The sequence below is a fragment of the Acanthochromis polyacanthus genome, chromosome 7, assembly GCF_021347895.1.
Source record: "Acanthochromis polyacanthus isolate Apoly-LR-REF ecotype Palm Island chromosome 7, KAUST_Apoly_ChrSc, whole genome shotgun sequence".
Lineage (NCBI taxonomy): Eukaryota > Metazoa > Chordata > Actinopteri > Pomacentridae > Acanthochromis > Acanthochromis polyacanthus.
The window spans coordinates 14,692,849-14,705,529 of record NC_067119.1 but is presented as its reverse complement, the minus strand read 5'-3'; the positions used below and the strand labels follow the sequence as shown (position 1 = coordinate 14,705,529).

Here is a 12,681-nt window from a genome sequence, read left to right as displayed (position 1 = left end):
TTAGAGCAGCGCGTTTACAGGCGCTACAAACAAAAGTTCTTTTCGATCCATAATGCTAAAACTTATCACGTAAAAGGCACCAAAAGCATGAGTTAACTGAACTTAAGCGCTGTTGTGCAGTGAGCTTGGTTTGCCATCCCAGGCTTTGGTTTCAGCTGTGCGTAGACGGCTGCGCTTTAATTCTGTTCAGTGTACAAGTAGTGCATTGACTTTGCACAAAGATGGGTAGAAAAGTCAGATATTTATAAATATTTTTGAATGTACTCAAGTAAAAATAATAATAATAATAATAATTATTATTAGTAGTAGTACCAAGAAGTAAAAATAGAAGGTTACGTCAGAAAAACGTCTGAAATATTAAAGTAAATAGTTAAAGAAAATATTATAAAACATTAAAAATACAGGCTACATATTTTTGAAAGAAATAGCAAATCAGTGACTTAGAAAAAATATTAAGGAAAATATATTATCTTTGGAGTATTCTGCCATACACAGCTTTATTAGGCCAAATAACTACAAGAAAACATACATACAAATCAATAAAGGTCACTCATCTATTAGTTTATTGTTTAACGTACAATAATAATACCTTATTACATAATGCACCATGTTATTACTTTTTCCAGAAGATCAAAAGATTGCAAGTGCATTTTGTAATAATTTTCTCAAAATGTAATAACTTATTACTTAATGCGGCAAAATTTTTTACAAAATGCGTTGGGTCAGTTTATTACAAAATGCGGCAGTTTATTACAAAATGCGGCTTTATTACGAAGTGACATGACAAAGTTATTACATTTTGGACGTTTATTACAAAATGCACCGTTATTACGAAATGCGGCTTAACAGGCTGTTATCAGGATTTATGACCATGAACCAGAGAGCAAACGCTCCATGACTGAAGCAGACCTATTAATGTGAAGTCATGTTGTGCTAAACTGCACTCAGAATTTGAAGATATATGCAGCTCTTAGAAGAGTCAACCTTCTAATTCTGGTGGTTTTGGTAAAACAGCATGAAAATCTATCAAAAACAACTTTCTCACACCACAGAAGCAGTGATCTGTCCTATTTAGCTAAATCAAACCTTATCACAGAAAAACAGATACGAGACAGCATGTAGTGTGTAGTGCAGTAATCTGACATAGTGCTGCTATTCCTTTTACTGAAGTAAATGATGGAAACACTTGATGCACCGCTGCTCTTATATACGTGAGGATTTTCTAACCTGCATCACAGCAGAGTCCTGAAGCAGCACAGCGTCCTCCCTCAGATCCGCAGGGTCGTCCTCCTGCCTGGCAGGGAGTCAGCAGGTAGTTAACCCTAACCCTAACCCTCCCCACAGCAGATACCTGGGCCGAAGCAGCGGCCCCTGTCTCCAGGGCCACAGGACATGCACTGGAGGAGCAAAGAAATGATTATTTATGGCTTTATCTAGGATGACACCAAAACTGAAGACTTTGCAGATCAGTTCTATCAATTCTTCAAACTATATACCAATTTAGTTCCATTTATAACTCAAATCTTTAATATTCAGCTGCCGTGATGCAAATTAGTTCATCCTAAAGGAGCGATTCCTCATCTCAAGTGTCGAAGGTCAGAGGGGGTCGACTGTGAAGCCCTTCAGTGCAAATTTGTGAAGTGTAACTTAAAAATCTCCAACAAAAATTTGCCATTTTGATATGAATTTAAAAAATTCAACTTGTTTAAGTGATGTTTGATTTTAAAAAAAAAGAGATAAACAGCTTACTTTCCGCAGCGGGGCATCTATGATGGACCTCTTCCCACCAATAGGACAGTTGGAGATGTAACAGGCTGAGCATACAGACAGAAGGAAAAGAAAGCAGACGGGCACAGCAGCTCTGGTCATTTCTGCAAAGTGAAAGAATGACAAAAAACAGATTTAGTAAGGCCCGACTACAAAATCTAATCTAGACAAATGCTCAAAGCAAATGCACTCACTTGATGCTTCAAGTAGTCGTTTGAGATGCTCCAAGGTGATTGCTGAGTTCTCAGTTCTGCATTGAACATGGTGCCACTGACATGTCTTATATACTTCCACAGCGCCTTTTGAGAGTGACGCAAAAACCCAAAAGCCACTTGACAAATCACCGTCAACCCACTTTTCTGTCTCTCTTGGTACAGTTCAAGAGGTGTACGGCTATTTTAGTACCTTGGGTGAGGAATGTCCAGTTGTCATTGAAGAACAGAGGGCACAGATTAGTCTAGGAGTTCCTCAGCTACCCTGCTGAAACACTCTGCTGTTCACTCACCATCCATCCACCAGACTCTCAGGAACCAGGGCGCTCACCATGGAGAACGTGGCAGTATTTGACTCACCTGGGAAGGGGAGGGGTTTGAAGGCGACCAAGGAGTTCTGGGCTGGAGATGTCATTTTCTCAGAGGCCAGCATTTCAGCAGTTGTGTTTGACAGGTACGGTGGGGATGCTCAGTGGTGGGTGTTCAAATATAGTCATCGTGAGGATATTTGGGCTGTTGAATGATGTGTTTCTATCATTTTTCCCTTCACATTCAGGATGTATTCACTATATTTTAAAAGTTTCTGCTTTGGAAGGCCACATGCTTGGATCTCACTGTGGTGTGATAGCTTGGGTGTGGTATTCTTATAGCCTGAATGGAGAGCCTCCAATGGAAACTCAGCAAGTCAACTCTAAATGACAGTAATCTTACCTGAATCAGAAGTCACCCATTTGTCACAATTTGTTCTCAGTATTGTTTGTGTGGCCTGTTTGATGGACAAACTAAGAATCAAATGTGGAAAACACAGTTGCAACAGGCAAGTTTAAGCATTATTTTCAGTTGTATCACTCTTTAAAGTCAGAAATTCTTTGTTTTTCAATCATGGCCTTGATTTGGGGACATATTGTCAGGTAAGTGTTTTAGAATGTGTGTTTTTACAACATGACGAGTCAGATTTAAATCAAATCTTTATCTCAGAAGTGCTTTAACATCAAGGTAATAATCCCCTAATGATCAATTTTTATAGCTTTACAGAGGTTATCAGGAAGTGGGGCAAAATGATCTCCGCTTAAAGTTCACTTACTTGCTATTTTTGGAACTGCTTCAATTTGCCAATGAGGGCTGTGAATGCTGGGTATTTTTGTTGTGAAATCATCTGAGCTAAACATGAAAGAATGAATTGTCATGCCCGTCCTGAATATTGTCTTCACACTAGCGGAAATAAACATAAAAAGGAGAAAATTAAGTTACTATAACAGTGCATTTGTCCACAAATGTGAATCTAGGCTTTTGTTTCAATAGTTTGCAGGTGCTGTAATTTATCCTAACATCTTTCCTTTTTCTTCTTCCTCCTTTTTCTGCAGTCTAACAGAACGCATTTGCCACAGCTGCTTCCGCAGACAAGATAAAATCCAGCGATGCGGCCAGTGCAAATTTGCTCATTATTGTGATCGTACCTGCCAGCGTGCTGGCTGGGCTGAACACAAGCAAGAATGCAGCGCCATCAAAGCTTATAGCAGTGTACCAAATGAGAACATCCGGTAAGTGGAAGGAAAAGAAAATGGGGCAGTAGGTGTGGTGCTTTTTTGCTTGTTTGTTGCAGTTTTGATGGTTTTAAGGTGACTTTAATCAAGTAAGCTTGAATGCTTGAATCACTACAAAAAGTACCTTAAGTAACCGTCATGTCACACGGCAGTTAGTGTCAACACTCCTTTAATCTGGAGGTAATGTGCATCTGATTTTTCTGTGACCCTAAAAGTCACATGTCTTATTTGTTCTGTTGATGTGGTCAGACTGGTGGCTCGCATCATGTGGCGAGTAGACAAGGACGGCAGCTTGTTGTCGGACACGCAGCTAACCACGCTGGAGGAGCTGGAAGACCACATCACTGACATGCAGGAGGACGAGCTGAAAGAGTTCAAAGTGGACATCCACAACTTCCTGGACTACTGGCCCCGTACCAGCAAGCAGCTGGTACGGGGCCAGCAAAGATAATGCACGAGTATATTCTGCCTTCAGTGCTTTCACACCTGTTTTGAGAAGCAACTACAGAAAGATTTAACTTCATTAATTCAGTTACTTCAAGGCTGTAAATACATTATAGTATTTGACTAGGAATTCTTATCTGATCCGATTTATGTTCTGTTACATAATTTATGCTTAATTCCCCATATCTAACATGCTTTGATGAATAACACAAAATGTTATCTTAACACGTACAGCACAAGAAAGTACATTTGTGCTCTTCATATTAGGCTATATTCTATCACGTTTAAAAATTAGCATATCAGGAAACATAAGCAGCAAAAAATGTAGCATCAAAATCAATTGCCATCTGTCAGAATGACCAGATATGTAATGATGTGCCAGGACTGGGTGTCAAATTATAAACTTAATAACAGAGAAAGCTGCCTTTTATATGATGATTCATCTTGTTTGTTATTATCCAGTTTGTTATTATCCTGCTAATCCTGCCAGCGGGTCAAAGGCCTTTTTAAGATAAAAAAAAATAATCAGACCTTCACCTTTATGCAGTTGAACAAGAGTAACCTGTGTTGCATACAAATAAAAAGCCTGGCCTCTAACATATAAACCCAATCCTGAATATATGTCAGGGTGCATTTCTTTGTCAATTTGTTAATTCTTATCCTAATAATCTCTCCAATCTTTCAGCCTTCAGAGGAACAGGTAAAAGAGGCAAAGGGGCATGCAGCTGACATGTCACAAAGTTCAAATGACCCACGTATTTTATGATCAACAGACATAGCATCAACCGGAGTGCCGGTTGATGTCACACTTATCGAAAAGGTGAACATTAAACGATCTCGCGTCCGCGCATTAGATGTATCCAGGCCAGGCAGCAGACCTGTAATTATTATTATTATTATTATTATAGTAGAAGTAGTATTGTTGTTAATAATAATAATTATTATTATTTTCTAACATTGTCACAAGTCTAGTAGTGTATATAATAAATACTGTGCAAAAATAAAAACGCTATCTTTTATTACCCATTTATTAGTAAGGCTTTTATTTTGGTAGGGAGTCCATTTGACCCGTGACGGTCAGGGGTCACGTGCTTCCGTTTTTTCTTTTTGAGACCTGAAACGAAAAAACGAAAAATTGAAATCCAAAAAACGAAATTCGGCCGTAATTTGCTTGTGTTGGTTTCGTTTTTGGTTTTGAATTGAGAAAGAAAAACACAGTTTTTTCGTTTTTGGTTGAAAACGGAAAAACGAAAATTGAGCCGTTTTTCCCTTTTTCGTTTGTTGGTTTGGTCAGAAAAACAGATTATACTTTTTGTCCTGTGAGCTTCCAATTTTTTATTGTTTTAATATCCCTGGTAGATTATTGATTTAAGATTAGGTTACCTCAAGCTGTACTTTAAACTGGTCGATTCACAAACTTGGAATTTTTTCTACTCATTGTGTAACATAGCTAACTCCACAGTGGACATTGTAAGCACTGATGTTTCTGTCCTGACTTCTCCACAGGCAATGCGAATGCAGACAGAGATGGAACTGAGGATGTTCAAACAGAACGAGTACGTTTACCACAGTATGAGAGGCGGCCTTGAAGAACAAACCGATGACCATGATGCATGAACCAAAATCTATGGAGGAGAGAATCAAGAACCTCTTCCACCGGAGGAAATAATGAGAAGAATCATTCTATTGTTTACTGCCAACAGCTTTAAGTGTTTGTGTGAGAATCTACACATTTAGTCACATTTTCTGTATCACTTGCATTTTGTAGTTACGGTTTTCATTAAAATATTCTCACAAAACGTGCACTTCTCTCTTGCATTATGAATTTCTGTATCTTAAAAACAAATTGCATCTTTTGCATTACTGCTTGTTGCACTTGGTATTAGATGCGGCAGGCTTAGACAGGTGCAATTTAACCCAAATATAGTCAGTCTGGAGCTTACACATTGTGCCATAACAGGTAATGTAGTCAGAGTGTTACACTTGAACCCAAAGGATGGTAAAGTTGGAAATCCTGTTGCCCAACCAAGACTCCTTAAATGGTCACATGAAATGAGACATACAGTGATACTTCAGCAAAGCAGGAATACTTTATTGATCTCGGAAGGGAAATTCAGTTGTTACAGCAGTCAATATATGAACGTCCTAGTCTTTACTGTAAGCTGTACAGGGGTGTAGTGCCAACTAAAAGACCTCTTGTTTTAGGATCAACCCTTTGATACAAATGGCTAGTGTCAGCTTGGACTCTTCAGTTTGTAGCCAGTTGAGGTAATGGTCACATCAGTAGATTTCAGACAAACACCCCCTTACTGGGTTCACACATTAGCGCTTGAATCAAACTTGTAGTCACACCAGACAGTCCAAGAATAGCACATGCTCAAAGGAGTTTGTTAAAGTGAAATCTGGTGCAGCTGCTAATCAGACTTTAATGTCCCACTTGTAATTAAATTATCTGAACAAGTTAAATAAACTACCAGCAAAGGTGAAGTAAACCAAGCTCACTGCACATTAAATTTTGTGACTGGTATTTGTCTTTGTGAAGTAAGCCAGGTGCAGATTTATTAGCAAGACAGCTTTTGCAACTTACAAAACCCTTTAAACAGCCATTGATCAGCATTGCTTTCTGCCACTGTTCAGTTTGGCATTTTTGCCAAGAGAAAACAAAAGACAGTTGCTGCTTTTTTCCCCCCCAATACTTTATTATCACAACTGCAGACATTCACATACGTTTGCTTATCCTCTTGTACACGATGTCCCCAGCAGTCATCGTCTGTAGGGAAAAGAAAATACAAGTTTAAAGGCCATTCAAGAGACAATACGGACATCAAGTTAAGGATTTTGAATACTCACATTGACGATTGTGTTCGCATCCACCCATTCAGAGACAGACTCAATTCCCTTCATTGAAGTCTTCAACTTGTTGCCTTCCCGCCGAACCACCGCCTTTAGAAAACACAACACAGGCTCAAGTTAAAGACAGCAGGAACAGCTTGTTCAAATTCCAATGTGAAAAGAGGTGTTGGAAACCATATGCTGTTATTCTTAGAGTTTAGATAACCACTGCATTTGGAATCAGCAGTTTAACATCCTGCCTCGCCTTGATTTTCTCTCCAGTGATTGACTCCAACTCAGTCTCCTGTCCGAGGGTGAAGGTGTTGACGATTGCTTTGCCTCCAGTTGTGACCGTCACTTTGAAGTTGTCGCCATCCTGCTCGATTTCAGAGATGCTCTTGAGGTCTTTTCCTTTCTGGATAAGGTCATCAGGAAGACCTACAACAGAAAACAGGCAAGTTAAAAGCAAAAGCATGCTCAGTAAAGCAGTCTTAACTTCAAGCTGTGTGTCATCTATGCAGTTTAAAAATGCAGCTTCATTAAAAAAAAATAAATAAGTGGAACCAAAAATATGAGTAGTACAAGTAAAAGCCTTAAAAGCACAATTCTTACCAATAGCCTTCATGAAAGGCTCAAAGTTCTCCTGGGACTCAAGCTGGTACTTTCCAGAGAAAGACATGATGGCAGGCGGTAAAGTTAAAAGTGGTTTTCAGCTGCTTTTATACTCTCAAACTGCAGGGGCTCAATCATTAACCACAGGTGACTTCGATTAAGGCAACTCCAGCCCATCTCATCCAGCAGAGCTCACACATTGACCACTGCAGATAAAGGCAGGCAGAGAGATAAAACAGAGGGACGAGACTGAAGTTAAGCAACCTTCACTAGTGAAGGTGGAAATAGAGGAAAGGAGACAGGGTTTCAAATATTTTGATGCCAAGAATTGTGTGTCAAGGTCTTAAAGGTCATACACACGAACATATGATGACACTGCAATTATTGTACAGCAACAGCTGCTGACAGGACACAAAGTTTCTGTCATGTTTCATGTTTTTTCTCTTCCTTCATTGCCCTTTCTTCCCTCAAACATCAACATTAATTTCTGTTCCTTCTTTTCATTCATTTTCCGTCTTTTTTCAACAAGCCTTTCCTCTTACATATAAACCCAATCCTGAATATATGTCGGGGTGCATTTCTTTGTCAATTTGTTAATACATATCCTAATAATCTCTCCAATCTTTCAGCCTTCAGAGGAACAGATAAAAGAGGCAACAGATTACTGCTTACAAATGCTGGAGAAAATGGACCAGGCTCGATTAAAAGGCGACTACCACGAGGTGACGCATTACATCACCAAATAAAAAAAAATCAGAAAAACATTATTTTTTTGTTTGTTTTTACCAACACAAGTCTTTATTTGTGTTTTATTTTCCCCACAGGTGGTAAAAATCTGCAGAAACGCCATTGAGAAGACGGAGCCAGTTTTGGTGGACACTCACATCTACCTGCTGAGGATGTGGAGCACAATGAGTGAGGTTCAAGCTTACCTGCAGTACTTTGATAAGGGTTGCAGAATAACATACCAAGTCTTTAACGTGAAAAACAGAAGAAGTAAACATAAATCTCCTTCCTCTGACAGGAAGCTGTACCACTCAAACAACGCTGCTCTCGGTATGGCTGCCATGCGAGCAGGAGTGACCCACTGGCAGGCCGGGCAGATAGAGGTCGGACAAGGTATGATCTGTAAGGCCTACGCCATCCTCATGGTCACCCACGGTCCAACACATCCCATCACCAAAGACCTGGAGGTAAACACCTTATAATCACACAGTGTTATTTGGTTTTGCTAAGATGTTTCCGGACCAGTTCTTTAGTTTAAATACAGCTCAAATTCTATGAATGATTTTCATTAATAATAATTTTTAAATTGTCTATATTCTGTAATTCTTTTATGAAACAATTAAAATAATTAACAATGACAATTTGAAGACATCCACATCGGCATCTTTCCTCAGCTTTTTTTGAATTTACTGTTATTGGTTCATCCTCAACTGCAAAAACTTAATAAATGTCACCAACCCATCAAACAAGAGCAGATAGACACAGTTAGCAAGCAGCTGGCACCCATTGTGGACCATTTATCAGCTAGAAAGTCAGATTCCCTGCAAGAGTTCATGGAGAGTTCTTAAATAGACATAAAAGACAGCAAGTAAATTTGCCAAAAGATAAATGAATCATTGTGTTGATCTGAATTCCTGGATGGTAATAAGGTATGCACAAGTTGTCATCAGGAGGCACGGCATCAGCTTCCATAGCTATGCTGATGATACACTGTACATCGCCGTGTCTCCTGATGACACAGGACCGATTGATGCCCATTTTAGCTGTATTTCAGACATTCAGTCATGGATGGCAGTGAATTTCCTACAGCTCAACCAGGGCAAAACAGAGATTTTAGTCATTGGTCCTGAGTGCCAGAGAGAGAAACTTTTACCAAAACTAAAGCATTTTAAACCATCACAATCTGTTAAAAATTTGTGCTTAATCTTTGACTCTGAGCTTTCTTTTATTCCACATATTAAAACATAACAAAGATTGGTTTTTACCATCTTAAGAATATAGCCAGTGTCCGCCCGTTTCTCTCTCAGGCGAGAACAGAGGTGCTGATGCATGCTTTTATATCTTGTCATTTGGATTACTGTAATGCCCGGCTCTCTGGTCTTCTCAAAAAAAGTATATCGAATCTTCAATTCTTACAAAATTCAGCCGCACGAGTGCTGACGAGGACCAGAGGGCGGGAGCATATTACACCAGTTTTAAAATCGCTGCATTGGCTCCTCGTGCGCTTCAGGATCAATTTTAAGTTTCTTTTATTAGTTTATAAATGTTTTAATGGTCTTGGGCCTTCTTATTTATCAGACTTACTTTTACCATATCAACCTTCTCGAGCCCTGAGGTCTTTGGCGCGGGCCTTTTATCTATACCACAAGTTAGATCAAAAAACACGGGGAGGTGGCACTCGGTTACTGTGGTCCCCGTTTGTGGAACAGTCTGCTGGAGAACCTCAGGGCTGCAGAGACTGTTGATATTTTTAAAAAGAGGCTCAAGACTCATCTTTTTAACCAGGCTTTCAACTTGTCTTGATAATTCTTAACCCTTCTTCTTATGCGTTTTATTATTATTATTATTATTACTTGATTTTTGAACTTTTAAGGTTTTACATATTTTAACCTTTATTTTAACTTATTTTTGTATTTTTATTTTATTTTATTTATTTCAGTTCTAGTGTTTTAATTCTCCAGTGTTTTCCCGGTGGGGGGGGGGGGGGGGGGGGCTCCCACATGGGGAGCTGTTTCTGTCCATGGGGGTATTAACCCTTGGGCCCCATACCCCCTCCCCCCACCCCTACCTAGTGTCCTTCTAGCTTCAGTGCCTCGCCATGTCCTGATGATATATTGTGTGGGTGTGTGAGGTTTTTTTTAAAAAAAAAATTGTAATTGTCTTCTTTGTGTTTAGTTTTTGTGAAGCATGTTGTGTTGTTCTGCATGAAAAGTGCTATACAAATAAAGTTTAAGTTACCAGTATCTGTGTTTCCCCCCCCCCCCAACTGTGTTTGTGAAATTACATTTTTTTTTACCCTGGTTTAAAATCTTACCGTCTACAAAGTTTACTTGCAGGCCTGCTAAGATGTTTTAAAGCTTTTGGCAAAATGTGAGCTTCCAATTTTTTTTATTGTTTTAATATCCCTGGTAGATTATTGATTTAAGATTAGGTTATCTCAAGCTGTGCTTTAAAGTGGTCGATTCACAAACTTGGAATTTTTTCTATTCATTGTGTAACATAGCTAACTCCACAGTGGACATTTTAAGCACTGATGTTTCTGTCCTGACTTCTCCACAGGCAATACAAATGCAGAGAGATGGAACTGAGGACGTTTAAACAGAACGAGTATGTTTACCACAGTATGTGAGAGGCAGCCCTGAAGAACAAACCGATGACCATGATGCATGAACCAAAATCTATGGAGGAGGGAATCAAGAACCTCTTCCACCGGAGGAAATAATGAGAAGAATCATTCTATTTACTGCCAACAGCTTTAAGTGTTTGTGTGAGAATCTACACATTTAGTCACATTTTCTGCATCACTTGCATTTTGTAGTTACTGTTTTCATTAAAATATTGTCTCACAAAACATGCACTTCTCTCTTGCATTATGAATTTCTGTATCTTAAAAACAAATGGTATCTTTTGCATTACTGCTTGTTGCACTTGGTATTAGATGCAGCAGGCTTAGACAGGTGCAATTTAACCCAAATATAGTCAGTCTGGAGCTTACACATTGTGCCAGAACAGGTAATGTAGTCAGAGTGTTACACTTGAACCCAAAGGATGGTAAAGTTGGAAATCCTGTTACCCAACCAAGACTCCTTAAATGGTCACATGAAATCAGACATACAGTGATACTTCAGCAAAGCAGGAATACTTTATTGATCTTGGAAGGGAAATTCAGTTGTTACAGCAGTCAATATATGAACGTCCTAGTCTTTACTGTAAGCTGTACAGGGGTGTAGTGCCAACTAAAACACCTCCTGTTTTACGATCAACCCTTTGATACAAATGGCTAGTGTCAGCTTGGACTCTTCAGTTTGTAGCCAGTTGAGGTCATGGTCACATCAGTAGATTTCAGACAAACACCCCCTTACTGGGTTCACACATTAGCGCTTGAATCAAACTTGTAGTCACACCAGACAGTCCAAGAATAGCACATGCTCAAAGGAATTTGTTAAAGTGAAATCTGGTGCAGCTGCTAATCAGACTTTAATGTCCCACTTGTAATTAAATTATCTGAACAAGTTAGATAAACTCTACCAGCAAAGGTAAAGTAAACCAAGCTCACTACACATTCAATTTTGTGACATTGCTTTCTGCCACTATTCAGTTTGGCAATTTTGCCAAGAGAAAACTAAATTTCAAGACTATTATCCCAAGTGCAGACACTCACATACGTTTGCTTATAGTCTTGTACACAATGTCCCCATGAGTCATCGTCTGTAGGGAGAAGAAAATACAAGTTTAAAGGCCATTCAAGAGGAATACGGACATCAAGTTAAGGGTTTTGAATACTCACAGTGACCATTGTGTTCGCATCCACCAATTCAGTGACAGACTCAATTCCCTTCAATGAAGTCTTCAACTTGTTGCCTTCCAGCCGAATCACGGTCTTTAGAAAACAATACAGGCTCAAGTTAAAGACAGCAAGAACTTCTTGTCCAAATTCCAATGTGGAAAAAAAAAAAAGTGTTGGAAACCATATGCTGTTATTCTTAGAGTTTAGATAACCACTGCATTTGGAATCAGCAGTTTAACATCCTGCCTCACCTTGATTTTCTCTCCAGTCATTGAGTCCACCTCAGTCTCCTTTCCAATGGTGAAGCTGTTGGTGCTTACATGGCCTCCAGATGTGATCGTCACTTTGAAGTTGTCGCCATTCTGCTCGATTTCAGTGATGCTCTTGACATCTTTTCCTTTCTGAATAAGTTCATCAGGAAGACCTACAACAGAAAGCAGGCAAGTTAAAAAACAAAAGCATGCTCAGTAAAGCAGTCTTAACTTCAAGCTGTGTCTCATCTATGCAGTTTTATAAATGCAGCTTTATTAAAAAAATAATAATAAGTGCAATCAAAAATATGAGTGGTACGAGTAATAGCACAATTCTTACCAACAGCCTTCATGAAAGGCTCAAAGTTCTCCTTGGACTCAAGCTGGTACTTTCCAGAGAAAGACATGGTGGCAGGCAGTGAAGGTAAAGTTAAAAGTGGTTTTCAGCTGCTTTTATACTCTCAAACTGCAGGGGCTCAATCATTAACCACAGGTGACTTCAATTA

At 39.2% G+C, this 12,681-nt stretch overlaps 3 protein-coding genes across 7 annotated transcripts in view; 1 reads left to right on the top strand and 2 right to left on the bottom strand.

Moving 5' to 3' along the window:
- avp (arginine vasopressin) overlaps nucleotides 1-2,047 on the bottom strand; it is a 57,381-nt gene extending 55,334 nt beyond the window's left edge. The window contains exon 1 of the mRNA XM_051950280.1: nucleotides 1,962-2,047. The gene's annotated coding sequence lies outside the window, so the exon portion shown is untranslated. The remainder of the gene's footprint in view (nucleotides 1-1,961) is intronic.
- Nucleotides 1-12,681, bottom strand: part of LOC110950842 (fatty acid-binding protein, liver-type-like) — a 27,261-nt gene extending 14,580 nt beyond the window's left edge. For 2 of the 5 annotated variants that reach the window (XR_007942860.1, XR_007942859.1), the window contains exons 1-4: nucleotides 12,516-12,681; nucleotides 12,176-12,348; nucleotides 11,925-12,017; nucleotides 11,383-11,845 (exon numbers count right to left, since the gene is read on the bottom strand). Coding sequence is in view for 2 of the 5 variants with exons in the window: in XM_051950285.1 (XP_051806245.1) it covers nucleotides 6,687-6,737; nucleotides 6,818-6,910; nucleotides 7,065-7,138; nucleotides 12,250-12,348; nucleotides 12,516-12,582 (384 nt within the window). In the remaining 3 variants the exon portion in view is untranslated. Of the gene's footprint in view, nucleotides 1-6,038; nucleotides 6,161-6,644; nucleotides 6,738-6,817; nucleotides 6,911-7,064; nucleotides 7,238-7,411; nucleotides 7,566-11,382; nucleotides 11,846-11,924; nucleotides 12,018-12,175; nucleotides 12,349-12,515 lie in introns of those variants that run through there. The other 3 variants (XR_007942858.1, XM_051950285.1, XM_051950284.1) reach the window with 3 other exon arrangements.
- Nucleotides 2,218-5,630, top strand: LOC127534630 (histone-lysine N-methyltransferase Smyd1-like). Its single transcript, XM_051950277.1, has 4 exons — nucleotides 2,218-2,433; nucleotides 3,344-3,520; nucleotides 3,773-3,953; nucleotides 5,474-5,630. The coding sequence occupies exons 1-4, from the start codon at nucleotides 2,312-2,314 to the stop codon at nucleotides 5,582-5,584; spliced, it is 591 nt and encodes a 196-aa protein (XP_051806237.1). The 5' UTR covers nucleotides 2,218-2,311; the 3' UTR covers nucleotides 5,585-5,630.